Consider the following 15,047-nt stretch of genomic DNA (forward strand, 5'->3'; position numbering starts at 1 on the left):
AAAAATAGTTATAGGGGAGATGTCCGGGGGATGTCTCTGTCTTTGAAAGGGTCATTGTAATATTAAGATGTCCCCTTTACTGATGACCTAAACAGAAACATCTTACCCCCCATAAAATAGTGTCCGAGGGATGTCTCAGTCAACCCCCCCAAAAATGCCCCAGAGGCCGCACACCATCCTCTTTGAAAGGGTCATTGTACTCTTTAACTATGCTTCCTTTACTGACGACCTAAACAGATCACTTTTACCCTTTAAAAAATAGTTGTCAGCTGTCCAGATGTAATGATCAAGAGATTGTGAACCTAGAGGGGCCCTTGAACACATGTTGTGTTGAGGTACACATATGTTTCCTGTTTATGAAGGAATAAATGATTGACAGGATATAGACCACAAAACAACAAAAAAAGATAACTGTATTCTTAACGATGTGCCCTTTACTAATGACTTAAACAGATAATTTTACTCCATGAATAACCTTTTGCTGCAGGGGGCTAAATCAGGGGCCTTCAATGCTGCAGAAATGTTTTGGTACCCTTCCCCAGATCTGTGCCTCAACACAATCCTGTCTCGGAGCTCTACGGACAGTTCCTTCAACCTCATGGCTAGGTTTTTGCTCTGATCTGCACTTTCAACTGTGGGACCTTATATAGACAGGTGTGTGCCTTTCCAAATCATGTCCAATCAATTGAATTTACCACAGGTGGACTCCATTCTAGTTGTAGAAACATCTCAAGGATGATCAATGGAAACAGGATGCACCTGAGCTCAATTATGAGTCTCATATAGCAAAGGGTCTGAATACTTATGTAAATAATTTTTTTGTGTTTAAAACATTTGCAAAAATGTATAAAAAACTTGTTTCCGCTTTGTCATTATGGGGTATTGTGTGTAGATTGCTGAGGAAATTGTTTAATTTAATACATTTTTTAATAAGGCTGTAACATAACAAAACGGGAAAAAGTCAAGGGGTCTGAATACTTTCCAAAGAAACTGTAAGTGATTGAGGAGAGAGCATAATTGCTATATTCTAATTAAAATCATTGACCCATAAGGGAACATATGACCAAAGCAATGCGTGACCCATACAGAATTAAAACAATATTAATCTCAATGAGAAATATAACCAAAGAGAAATATAACCAAAGACATGAAAACTGGTAGGGAACATTGTATTTAGCTAGGATTTCATATGGCCAGGAAGGTTACTGAGAATAACAATAGACAATAGTTAATGTTGCTAGTTTAGGGATGAAGATAGTGAAGGTTCATTATGTTAAAGATGTTTTTTATTTTGACGTGGAAACAACGTTTATTCAACCAGTGGGAGGCTTGTAAATGCCCCCAAGAAAGTGGAATGTTTATTGGAAAGTAAAACAAAGAAGTCTTCATTGAGACAATGATAAACAGCAATCCGTGGGAGAGTTGTGGTGGATATTATAAAATAAGGATCTGCTGGAGTCCAAGTCAAACCAAGATTATTTATTTCTGAGCTCAGAGAGAATAACAGAGTTTGGTATTTTATTAGGATCCCCATTAGCTGTTGCAAAATCAGCAGCTACTCTTCCTGGGGTCCACACAAAACATGACACATAATACAGCACATCAATAGACAAGAACAGCTCAAGGACAGAACTACATACATTTTGTAAAAGGCACACGTAGCCTACATATCAATGCATACACACAAACTATCTAGGTCAAATAGGGGAGAGTGGTTGTGCCGCGAGGTGTTGCTTGGTCTGTTTCTTGAAACCAGGTTTGCTGTTTATTTGAGCAATATGAGATGGAAGGAAGTTCCATGCAATAAGGGCCCTATATAATACTGTATGCTTTCTTGAATTTGTTCTGGAAACTTGGGGACTGTGAAAAGAACCCCGGTGGCATGTCTGGTGGGATAAGTGTGTGTGTCAGAGCTGTGTGTAAGTTGACTTGTAAGAACTTTGATGATATCTGTACATTATAGGAGCACCTGTGATGACAAAAGTACAATGATTCATGTTTTGCTTTAGCTTGAGATTAAGAATCAGTGGTTGACACCTTGCAAGTGAATGAAAAGGTCAACTGTACAAAGTCAGATGTCTATGTGTTGAAACTATATTTTAGGTAACAGATGGATAAAGGGAACTAAGAGTTCCTGTTGATACTATGTTCCAGTCTTACTTCCAGTCTTACATGATAGCAATAAGGGGAAGAGTGATTGGGAAACTAACTGCCAATAACGCAATAATCTGAACTCCGCCTAGCAGAGACATCTTTGTATTAGCAACTATTAATTATGAGCTTATATGGTATTAAAGTTAAGGGACATCACCCTGGGCGGGGTGATCCTCAGTAGGGGATAAAAAGGGAAAACACCATCTTTTGAACTGAGTGTTGCTTCCAAATTGCTGTAAGTGTAAACTCCGGGTGCAATCCTTACTAAACAAACTAACCTCTGATCAAATAAGTTTTCCTGTGGTCTCTTCTGTGCACATAGGGCAGAATTCCCTTACAGACTATGCAAACAATTTGGGATTTTCAACACATTCATGTTTCTTATAAAAGAAGTGATGCAGTCAGCATCACCTCAACTCTTAGCCAAGAGAGACTGACATGCATAGTATTTATATAAGCCCTCTGATTACAATTAAGAGCAAAACGCGCCGCTCTGTTCTGGGCCAGCTGCAGCTTTACTAGGTCTTTCCTTGCAGCACTGGACCACACGACTGGACAATAATCAAGATTAGACAAAACTATAGCCTGCAGAACTTGCTTTTTGGAGTGTGGTGTCAAAAAAGCAGAGCATCTCTTAATTACGGCTAAACCTCTCCCCATCTTTACAACCATTGAATCTATATGTTTTGACCATGACAGTTTACAATCTAAGGTAATGCCAAGTAATTTAGTCTCCTCAACTTGTTCAACAGCCACACAATTCATTACCAGATTCAGCAGAGGTCTATAACTTAAGGAATGATTGATTTGTACCAAATACAATGCTCTTATAGTTTTAGAGATGTTCAGGACCAGTTTATTACTGGCCACCCATTCCAAAACAGACTGCAACTCTTTGTTAAGGGTTTCAGTGACCTCATTAGCTGTGGTTGCTGATGCTTATATGGTTGAATCATCAGCATACATGGACACACATGCTTTGTTTAATGCCAGTGGCAGGTCATTGGTAAAAATAGAAGAGTAGAGGGCCTAGAGAGCTGCCCTGCGGTACTTTACATGTTTGACATTAGAGAAGCTTCCATTAAAAACCCTCTGAGTTCTAGTAGATAGATAGCTCTGAATCCACATTATGGCATAGGTTGAAAAGCCATAGCACAGACATTCTTAAACAACAGGTTATGGTCAATAATATCAAAGGCTGCATTGAAATCTAACAATAGAGCTCCCACAATCTTATCAATTTCTCTTAACCAATCATCAGTCATTTGTGTCAGTCAGTACATGTTGAGTGCCCTTCTCTATAAGCATGCTGAAAGTCTGTTGTTAATTTGTTTACAGAGAAATAACATTTTATTTGGTCAAACAATTTTTTTTCCAACAGCTTGCTAAGAGCTGGCAGCAAGCTTATAGGTCTGCTGTTAGAAACAGTAAAGGCCGCTTTACCACTCTTGGGTAGTGGAACTACTTTGTCTTCCCTCCAGGCCTGAGGACAAAGACTTTCCTCTAGGCTCAGATTAAAAATATGACAGATAGGAGTGGCTATAGAGTCAGCTACCGTCCTCAGTAGCTTTCCATCTAAGTTGTCAATGCCAGGAGGTTTGTCATTATTGATCGATAACAATTTTTCCACCTCTCCCACAATAACTTTACAACATTCAATACTTGCACTGCTTTTCTTTCATTATGTTTTTTTACAAGTTTGTTTCCATCATTCTTTATATCATTGATCTTGGATTCATAATAAAGTTTATTATTTTTGTTGAGTTTGGTCACATCATTTCTCAATTTGCAGTACGTAAGCCAGCCAGACTTATTAGCCACTCCTTTTGCCCCATCTCCTTCAACCATACAGATGTTCAATTCCTCATCAATCCATGGAGCCTTAACAGTTCTAACAGTAAGTTTCTTAATTCTTGTCAATAGGGGGGTGCTGTTTTCACTTTGGGAAAAATCGTGCCCAAATTAAACTGCCTCGTACTCTATTCTAGATCATACAATATGCATATTATTATTACTATTGGATATAATACACTCTCAAGTTTCTAAAACTGTTTGAATTATATCTGTGAGTAAAACAGAACTAATTTTGCAGCAAACTTCCACACAGGAAGTGAAAAATCTGAAAACGAGGCTCTGTTCCAGGGCCTGCCTATTCAATTGCCTTATATTTATCGATATGCATGCACTTCATACGCCTTCCACTAGATGTCAACAGGCAGTGGAAGGTGGAATGGGGTGTCTAGCTTGATCTGAGGCCAAACAAGAGCTTTTGGAGTGACAGGTCTGGAAATGTGTTTGTCTTCTCTGGCGCGTGAAGTACCTTGACATTGTCTTCTGATAAGCGTTCGGTATACACGGTGGATATCTCCGGCTCTGATTTTATTTGATACATGTGATAATAACATCATAAAGTAGATTTTTTCAACCGAGTTTTATCAGTTTATTCAACGTTTATTGGGACTTTTGGAATTTTCCGTTCTTTGCGCCAAGAGAAGATGGGCATGTTCGCGCCACATGGCTAGCTAAGGTTGCTAATTCGACAGAAGAAATGGACATTCTAAAACCAAACAACGATTTATTCTGGACCAAGGACTCCTTGCACAACATTCTGATGGAAGCTCAGCAAAAGTAAGACAACATTTATGATGTTATTTCGTATTTCTGTGTAAATTGTTGAGTCCTATTCTCCGCCGTTTTGGTGAGTGCTGTCTCACAATAACGCAAGCTGTACGTTATGGTAAAGTTATTTTTAAAAATCAAACACGGCGGTTGCATTAAGAACCAGTGTATCTTTCATTTGCCATACAACAAGTATTTTTATGTAAAGTTTATGATGAGTTCTTTGGTCAGATTAGGTGAGTGTCCAAAATAGCTCCGGACATTCTGGGGAAATGTTGCTACATATTCACAATGTATAACCACGGTTTGCAGCTCTAAATATGCACATTTTCGAACAAAACATAAGTATTGTATAACTTCTTGAGAATACAGGGGGTGCTATTTTCGCATTAGCATAATTTGCTCTACAGATTAAACTGCCTCTTATTCAATTATTGCTCTTACTATATGCATATAAATAATACCATTGGAAAGAAAACAATCTCTAGTTTCTAAAACCGTTTCAATTTTGTCTCTGAGTGATACGGAAGTCATTTCACAGCACTTTCCATGACCAAGAACATAAAATCAAGATGTGTTATGCTGGCTTCAAAGCTCTGCCTATATATGGTCGTGCCCCCTATGACCAGAAACACACTTCATTCGCCTTCCTCTGGTTGTCAAGAGGACGTCAGAGGAGAAATTCTTTGTTTATCTGGGACTGACGTGAAATAGGAGCCATTTCTTTGGCGTGACCGACAACTTCCGGTTTACTGAATCGCTCGAATTGGAGCTGCGATTGTGTACTGTTTTGCTGGCGTTATGTATGAAAACTATCTCCGTGTCGAATTTTGTTTGATACATGTGACCATATCATCGTAATGTATGTTTTTTCAATATAGTTTAATCAGATTATTTGAATTTTTCCGGGAGTTTTGCGGTGTTCCGTTGTCTGATTTTAGTATCGTTTGAGAAATCCGTGCCACTCGACCGGTACCTGTGCTAAATGGAGTGGGAAAGGAACATGTCTGAACGGAACCAACGACTCATCTTGACAAAGGACACTTTGATCAACATTCTGATGAAAGATCAGCCATAGTAAGACCCAATTTACGATGTTATATCATATCTGTTTTGCATGTGAACTTGCCGTGGGCGCCCAGCCGAATCTGCCTGGTATAGCTATGCTAATTTAGCGCTACATTTTGTTTTCGTTATAAAACATTTAATAAATCTGAAATATTGTTTGGATTCACCAGATGTTGGGCTTTCAATATCTGTACGCTGTGTATTTTTCTGAAATGTTTTAAAATGAGTAATTAGTTATATGACGTTGGTCTCTGTAATTGTTCTGGCTTGGTCGGCACCTTTTCAGATTGCAGCTGCAATGTAGAACTGTGATTTATACCTGAAAAATGCACATTTAAAAAAAAAAACTATGCTATACCATAAATATGTTATCAGACTGTCATCTTATGAAGTTGTTTCTTGGTTAGTGGCTATATATATTTTTATTTCGTCGAATTAGTGATAGCTACTGACGCAGGAAAAAGCTGTTGGGAGTAAAAATATCGTGTCCTTTGCTAACGTGGTTAGCTAATAGATTTACATATTGTGTCTTCCCTGTAAAACATTTTAAAAATCTGAAATGGTGGCTTTATTCACAAGACCTGTATCTTTCATCTGGTGTCTTAGACTTGTGATTTAATGATATTTAGATGCTACAAGTTACTTGTGACGCTATGCTAGCTATGCTACTCAGTGGGGTGGGGGGTGCTACCGGATCAGGGTTGGTGACTCGTGAGAAGATAACCTGATGTTATAAGACTGTCATCTGATGAAGTTGGTCAAGGTTAGTGATTCATTTTATATCTTTTGCTGGTTTTTGCGATAGCTACCTTTTGCGGTGAATAAATGCATTTGTGTGTTTGGCTATTGTGGTAAGCTAATACAATTCTATATTGTGTTTTCGCTGTAAAACACTTTAAAAAAAATCTGAAATATTGGCTGGATTCACAAGATGTTTATCTTTCATTTGCTGTACACCATGTATTTTTCATAAATGTTTTATTATTTATTAATTATTCTGGCTGCTTTGGTGATATTTTTGATGGTAGCTGCAATGTAAAACTATGATTTATACCTCAAATATGCACATTTTCAAACAAAACATAAATGTATTGTATAACATGTTATAAGACTGTCATCTGATGAAGTTGTTTCTTGGTTAGAGACTAATTATATCTCTATTTGGTCAGTTTTGTGATAGCTACCTATGCGGTAGAAACATGGTGAAAATATGCGGTTGAGTCTTTGGCTATTGTGGTTAGCTAATATAAATACATATTGTGTTTTCGCTGCAAAACATTTAAAAAATCGGAAATGATGGCTGGATTCACAAGATGTTTATCTTTCATTTGCTGTATTGGACTTATGATTTCATGAAAATTATATTATATGATATCCCTGTCCCGTTAGGCTAGGCTATGCTAGTCAGCTTTTTTGATGAGGATGCTCCCGGATCCGGGATGGGTATCAATGAAAGGTTTAACCTGTACCTGTTTATCAATAATTAGAAGAAGCAATTTCATATGGTAAAAACAGGTAAACACATTATCAGTCAGATGTGAAATATCAATATACACGCTAAGAGAAGTAATTTCTCTCTCCTGTGTGGATTCTCTAATGACGTTTAAGTGACTGTTATGAGTAATATTTTTTCCCGCAGTCTGAGCTTTTGTAAGCCTTCTCCTCTGTGTGCTGTCTCATGTGTTCTTTCAGGCTTCCTAAAATGGGCAAAGCTTTGCACCCTGGGAGGAGTGGTAAGGCTTCTCCCCTCTGTGTATTTTCTTGTGTTGGTTCAGGTTGCTTTTCTGGTTAAAACTCTTTCCACACTGTGAGCAGTGGTAAGGCTTCTCCCCTGTGTGTATTATGTCATGAACTTTCAGGTTCCATAACTGGCTAAAACTCTTTCCACACTGGGAGCAGTGGTAAGGCTTCTCCCCTGTGTATATTCTCTCGTGTCGTTTCAGAGACCCTAACACGGGAAAACTTTTTCCACACTGGGAGCAGTGGTAAGGCTTCTCCCCTGTGTGTATTCCCACGTGTCGTTTCAGAGACCCTAACACGTTAAAACTTTTTCCACACTGGGAGCAGTGGTAAGGCTTCTCCCCTGTGTGGATTCTCTCATGTTGTTTCAGCTCACATAAGTAGTTACAACCCTTTCCACAGTGGGAACACTGGTGTCTTCTTGCTGGGTTGGACGTCGCTGGCTCTGGTTCCTCTGAGCCTGGTCTTTCTCCTGCCAAAGACAGTGTGTTTTTTAAAATAGAGACCTGAATGAAACCTCCACATGATAAAACGGCCTTGCTACGAGGGTAAATCCTAATAAGATCCCTCAATAACCTAAGGCCAGTTTTACAATCTTGGTGTGATTTTAAACAAATATTGTAGAGTTTCCTGGTAATTACTGATGTTTACAAGACTTATTTATTCATCCTGTTTTACAAGTCAGAACACAAAAAACGAAACAGTTCTAGAACACTCAAGACACAGACGTTGCTGGATTCCAATCGAGCAGGTGGTTCTAAATATATAACTTTCATAGCTGTATGATACAGAATGCGACCTACAGTCGTGGCCAAAAGTTGAGAATGACACAAATATTAATTTCCAATATGTTTGCTGCTTCTGTGTCTTTAGATATTTTTGTCAGATGTTCCTATGTAATGCTGAAGTATAATTACAAGCATTTCATAAGTGTCAAAGGCTTTTATTGACAATGACATGAAGTTGATGCAAAGAGTCAATATTTGCAGTGTTGACCCTTCTTTTTCAAGACCTCTACAATCTGCCCTGGCATGCTGTCAATTAACTTCTGGGACACATCCTGACTGATGGCAGCCCATTCTTGCATAATCAATGCTTGGAGTTTGTCAGAATTTGTGGGTTTTTGTTTGTCCACCTGCCTCTTGAGGATTGACCACAAGTTCTCAATGGGATTAAGGTCTGGGGAGATTCCTGGCCCTGGACCCAAAATATTGATGTTTTGTTCCCCGAGCCACTTATCACGTTTGCCTTATGGCAAGGTGCTCCTTCATGCTGGAAAAGGAATTGTTCGTCACCAAACTGTTCCTGGATGGTTGGGAGGAGTTGCTCTCGGAGGATGTGTTGGTACCATTCTTTATTCATGGCTGTGTTCTTAGGCAACATTGTGAGTGAGCCCACAACCTTGGCTGAGAAGCAACCCCACACATGAATGGTCTCAGGATGCTTTACTGTTGGCATGACACAGGACTGATGGTAGCGCTCACCTTGTCTTCTCCGGACAAGCTTTTTTCCGGATGCCCCAAACAATCGGAAAGGGGATCATCAGAGAAAATGACTTTACCCCAGTCCTCAGCAGTCCAATCCCTGTACCTTTTGCAGAATATCAGTCTGTGTGCAGATGCACTCACAACTGCCTGCTGCCATTCCTGAGCAAGCTATGTACTTGTGGTGCCCCGATCCCGCAGCTGAATCAACTTTAGGAGACGGTCCTGGCGCTTGCTGGACTTTCTTGGGTGCCCTGAAGCCTTCTTCACAACAATTGAACCACTCTCCTTGAAGTTCCTGATGATCCGATAAATAGTTGATTTAGGTGCAATCTTACTGGCAGCAATATCCTTGCCTGTGAAGCCCTTTATGTGCAAAGAAATGATGACGGCACGTGTTTCCTTGCAGGTAACCATGGGTGACAGAGGAAGAACAATGATTCCAAGTACCACACTCCTTTTGAAGCTTCCAGTTTTGGGGGGGATTCAGTTCATTTGAATGGCAAAGAGGGACTTGGCAATTAATTGCAATTCATCTGATCACTCTTCATAACATTCTGGAGTATATGCAAATTGCCATCATACAAACTGAGGCAGCAGACTTTGTGAAAATTCATATTTGTGTCATTCTCAAAACTTTTGGCCACGACTGTACACACTTCCTTAAACATAAAATAAGTAAATAAGTAATTTTAAGTGGAAGTCCAAAACTTGCTTTTACATCGAAGCACATCAGTGCATCAGTAAAATCTCCCCGTTGTTGAAAGGGTTCGACACCTGCTGTTAAAATGGCCCAATTTCTTATTTAGACGTTCACAGATTTTCAACATTTTGAGTATCGCTGATGTCATATTTTGGGTAAAGTGAAATATTTGGGAAGATGTTCCTAAAACTGAGAGTAACTACAATAAACAAAAATATAAATGCAACATGTAAAGTGTTGGATGTTTAATGAGCTGAAAAAAAAGATTGCAGAATTTTTTACATCCCTGTTAGTTAACATTTATTCTTTGCCAAGATAATCCATCCACCTGACAGGTGTGGCATATCAAGAAGCTGATTGAACAGCTTGATTATTACACAGGTGTACCTTGTGCTGGGGATAATAAAAGGCCACTCTAAAATGTGCAGTTCTGTCACACAACACAATGCCACAGATGTCTCAAGTTTTGAGGGAGCGTGCAATTGGCATGCTGACTGCAGGAATATCCACTGGAGCTGTTACCAGATAATTGAATGTTAAATTCTCTACCAGAAGCCTCCTCCAACGTTGTTTTAGAGAATTTGGCAGTACATCCAACTGGCCTCACAACCACAGACCACATATAACGACGCCAGCCCAGGACCTCCACATCGTCTGAGACCAGCCACCCGAGTTGTATTTCTCTTTGTAATGAAGCCCTTTTGTGGGGAAAAACTCATTCTGATTGGCTGGGCCTGGCTCCACAATGGGTGGGCGTATGCCCTCCAGGGCCCACCAATGGCTGCGCCCCTGCCCAGTCATGTAAAGTCCATAGATTAGGGCCTAATTTATTTATTTACAATGACTGACTTATATGAACTGTAAATCATTGAAATTGTTGTTTATATTTTGGTTCAGTATACACACACACACACAGTGCATTCGTTAAGTATTCAGACCCCTTCACCTTTTCCAAATTTTGTTACATTTCAGCATTGTTCTAAAATTGATTAACAAGATGTTTATCTTTCATTTGCTGTATTGGACTTGTTAATGTGTGAAAGTTACATATTTAAAAAATATATTTTTGAATTTCCCGCGGAATGTTGTCGAGGGGTTCCGCCAGCGGAACGCATGTCCTAGACAGGTTTAAGGGGTATTTGTGTGTAGATTGAATCAGGCTGTAACGTAACAAAATATGGAAAAGTCAAGGGGTCTGAATACTTTCCGAAGGCACTGTATGTAGCCATGTTATGAAGTATGAAAAGGCTTGTTCAGTCACATGTCATGAATTCACTATGACATCATCATATTTATATACATTTTATGGGTTGAAAAGTGTTTTTTTTCTCAGACATAAATAAACAATTCCAGGTGAAAGCCAAAGGCCATAGCTGTAATAAAATAACAAACTGGCAAAGCAGCAGAGCGAGGCCCGCATCCAGCAACGTCACGAGTCACGTTTTGCAGCTGTTTCAGGACAGCACTACAGGGAGAGAGAGGGGGAGAGGGAAAATATCCACTGGACTAGTTTCAATGTATGGAATCACTTCAGAGTTTCTGGATTTTGGGTAAACTTCTCCTTTAACCTCACTAGGGTAGGGGGCAGCATTCGGAATTTTGGATGAAAAGCGTGCCCAAAGTAATCTGCTATTTCTGACTTATGTTACTCGTCTACATGGCTGGTTACTGTTTGTTATGATTTGTCTGCTGGGCGCTGTTCTCAGATAATCGCATGCTGCATTACAGATCTCTTGAACAGAGATGCCTTTGAACAATGCCTATGTCGTAGCCATACCTCTGGTGGATTGAGCCATCAAGCCCTCCGGAGGTGTCAGATCCTTGCAACTATAGAACCTCATGAAGGTATGGGGGTGTGACTCATTATACGGATATAATGGCTAAAGTAAAGCAGTTTTAAACAAGATAAATCTAATTTCTATTCTTTCCAGCGGCTCCAACAGCAGAAATGGCCTCAAGCAAAACATAAAAATCCCAGGATGGGACTAGCTGTTTGGGTACTGGGCGTAGGTGACCCTTCATAAAACAACAGATCAGGGGGTGTTCCACTGTATAGTTGTTGCAGCCTAAATGGCAGCCAAATATACATTTATAGTTGAAAAGGCTTTCCTTCGTCAGAAAGCAGAGTACCTCTGAAACAGAGCAACAAAGGGACTGATTTGTTTCTGATCTCACCATCTGTTAAATACACTGTGCTATAGTAATTATTGTGCTATAGTGAGTGTGTGGCTCTAGAACTCTGAATATAGGTTATTATCAAGGAGAGCGGTCTCGTGTGTTGAGAAGCAGAGGATCACTGGTTTGAGCCTGGTATGGGGACAGGGACAGTGGAGGAAACTAAACTGTTAGCATCAGTTACACATTTTATTAATAAAGTTAGTCATTTCCAAATGAACCATGTACTTTAAGGTCAATATGTTGGAGTTCAGGCTTTACTTGACCTGTTAAAGTAGGAAATGAAATTAACTTTGTCCATTACAGAGACGGAGGTCAAGACAAAAAAAGGAGCTGGTTTTATAATATATATTTGCCATCTTTAACAAGTTGTGTAGATCAGATGTTAATGAAGAAATACAGACCACATTGAAGTGTCTGGAGTTTAGTTTGTGTGTTCTAGAGTCTTGTAAAGAAAGGGGGGGTTGACTGGGACAGACAATGTAACATCCATGTTTTTAGGAAAAGGTTTTGTAAAACAAGCACCTTACATCAGATCATCTTGAAACTTTCTCTCTAAATCTAACTTTCATCAAGGTTTTATATGGTCTATTGGTTTCTCTCTTTTCATTGGCAGAATCCTTTTTCAGTGTTATGATATTCATAACATCCATATCCACCAGTCTATCTTCCTGTCAACTAACAGAACTCTGCTGGTTGTCCTGGTAACAGATACCAGATCTATTGTATTTGTTCAAACTAAACTACAGCACTTACTTTGATGAGTCAAATCTGATCCTTTCTTCTCTTCTCCTCCTCTCACAGTTCCACTCAGCCCCGTTGTTTTCCTGCAGTCCACCAGCAGCACAGACAACCTCTTCATACCCAGCAGTAAGGTGCTACCGGGAGAGGCACGAAACGGGGACTCCGGGAGGGAGGAAGGGCTAGCGTTGTCCTGGTAACCATAAAGAGGGGACACAGACACATATCATTATGGATGCTTATGTCACTGTTGACATAAAGTGCTTTACAGAAACCCAGCCCAGACCCCGATAGAGCAAGCTGTACCATCTGGTGTTGTGATCTGGAGAGACTCTTCTCTTCCTCGTCAGCATCAGGATGTTGTTGAGGCTCCCCAGAGCATCCCCAATAGTCATGTCTCTCTCCTGTGTGAATGAGAACATCAAACAGATGGTAAACTTACGACCGTCTATTATAATCATAGGGTCTTACAAGAGGCATTAATCTCTCTAAACAGCCTAAAATGCAAATGTTAAAGGGTCGTTCCACTAAATGGGTACCTGTTGCATCCCTTTGATATTTTAAGTATAAATTATGCTCCAACATTGCATTTTAAAAGCCTGTTATACTAGATGAGATGCACTTTAATGTAGACCACATGGATAATTTAATTAATTTTATTTAAAAGTCCCCAAAATATATGTACCAAAGGCAGATTGACCCTTTAACAAATCCTACAGTACTGAACAACATATTCAAGTGTAGAACTTCAGTAGAATGCCCCTTTAAAACCCCACATTAGTTCAACAACAGTTTGTGTCCCTGTTTAAGACAGTACTCACTGGTAGTAATCTGATATTCTGTCTCCTCCTCTTTCACTCCCGAGACGTCTTCCTCCTTCACCTTTATTGAGATAGCATCCTCTTCCTCTCTAAAAGGTTCTTCCTCTGTTTCCTCTATAACATCCTCTTCTTCTTTCACGACAATGTTCAGCCTCAGAGCTTCATTCTGCATACAGCAGACCTCTTCTTTAACGGGGGATGAGTAGTTTAGTGAGCTCATGGTCTGGGATGTTAGAATTAGCGACTAGCCTAACGCTAGGCTCAGTATCAATGTTTAACAACTTTGCAAATTGAACAAGAAAATTAGGTTAAATTTAACTAGTTGATACGTCAACTGAACTGCGTTTACAACACTGAGATTAGCTAATGTACATTAACATGGTCTAATGCGTCAATATTTCAGTTTTATGTTGGCTAGCAAGCTACCGAGGTGGTTGAAAGAGTAGCCGCGTTGTTGTTCCTGAAGAAGCGTCCCGTCCAGTCCAATATACGTCACGCAAGAAGCGTCACCTGAAAGACGCATATCGCCATCTGCTGGCTGGAGTTGGTAACGCAGTTTGGAAACAACAGTTACTACACTTTTGTATTGGAAAAAACGTCAGAATAATTTAACAATAAGCTGATATATTGTAAATGATGAATACATACTTCTATGAATAGGTAGTGTTTTAATAAACATTTGCTCTGTTAATCTTTCACATTCGTTTTTATCTAGATGTGACGGTACTATTCCATTAAAGCTACGCTCTTTAAGATACCAATCATCCTGTAAACCAGGGGTGGGCAACTCCAGTCCTCGGGGGCCTGATTGGTGTCACACTTTTTCTCCATCGCTAGCAAACACAGCTGATTAATCAAACTGCAGATTGAAGATTATGATTAGGTGATTATTGGAGTCTGGTGTGTTAGCTGGGGCTGGAAGCTATGATCCCTTATTGATGTCACTAGTTAAATCCCCTTCAATCAGTGTAGATGAAGGGGAGGAGACAGGTTAAATAAGGCATTTTAGGCCTTGAGACAAATGAGACATGGCTTGTGTATGTGTGCCATTCAGACGGTGAATGGGGAAGACAAAATATTTAAGTGTCTTTGAACGGGGGATGGTAGTAGGTCCCAGGCGCCGGTTTGTGTCAAGAACTGCAACGCTGCTGGGGTTTTCCAGCTCAACGGTTTCCCATGTGTACCAAGAATCATCCAACACCCAAACAGTGCCGTTTAAGATGAGGCAGAACGATTTGTTTTTTCATGAGCATGGCCTTAATTCTATTACAGCATATTGGATGACTGTCATTTATATTCCATTCACCCTGTTCAATGTAACAGTAATAGGTTTAGGCTACTACATGATACTAACATTTTCCATATACCCATCATGAGATTGCTACAACCTAGCCTATGAATTAAAGTTTAGAACGTAGGTGCACACAGGTCGAGATAGGTTTTTTAGGTGACAGACAGTCTTGAAGACATCACCAACTAATTATCATGGTCCAAACACACCGAGACAGTCGTGAAGAGGGCACGACAACAACTTTTCCACCT

At 39.7% G+C, this 15,047-nt stretch overlaps 1 protein-coding gene across 2 annotated transcripts in view; it reads right to left on the bottom strand.

Moving 5' to 3' along the window:
* Positions 1 to 14,393, bottom strand: part of LOC139546494 (zinc finger protein 665-like) — a 134,351-nt gene extending 119,958 nt beyond the window's left edge. Inside the window, exons 1-3 of one of the 2 annotated variants that reach the window (XM_071354960.1) lie at positions 13,506 to 14,393; positions 12,991 to 13,088; positions 12,700 to 12,877 (exon numbers count right to left, since the gene is read on the bottom strand). In XM_071354960.1, the coding sequence (XP_071211061.1) occupies positions 12,700 to 12,877; positions 12,991 to 13,088; positions 13,506 to 13,725 (496 nt within the window). In that variant the 5' untranslated portion in view covers positions 13,726 to 14,393. The remainder of the gene's footprint in view (positions 1 to 12,699; positions 12,878 to 12,990; positions 13,089 to 13,505) is intronic. The other variant, XM_071354935.1, reaches the window with a different exon arrangement.
* Between the last annotated feature and the right edge of the window lie 654 nt (positions 14,394 to 15,047).

This window comes from Salvelinus alpinus, chromosome 2 (assembly GCF_045679555.1).
Source record: "Salvelinus alpinus chromosome 2, SLU_Salpinus.1, whole genome shotgun sequence".
Lineage (NCBI taxonomy): Eukaryota > Metazoa > Chordata > Actinopteri > Salmoniformes > Salmonidae > Salvelinus > Salvelinus alpinus.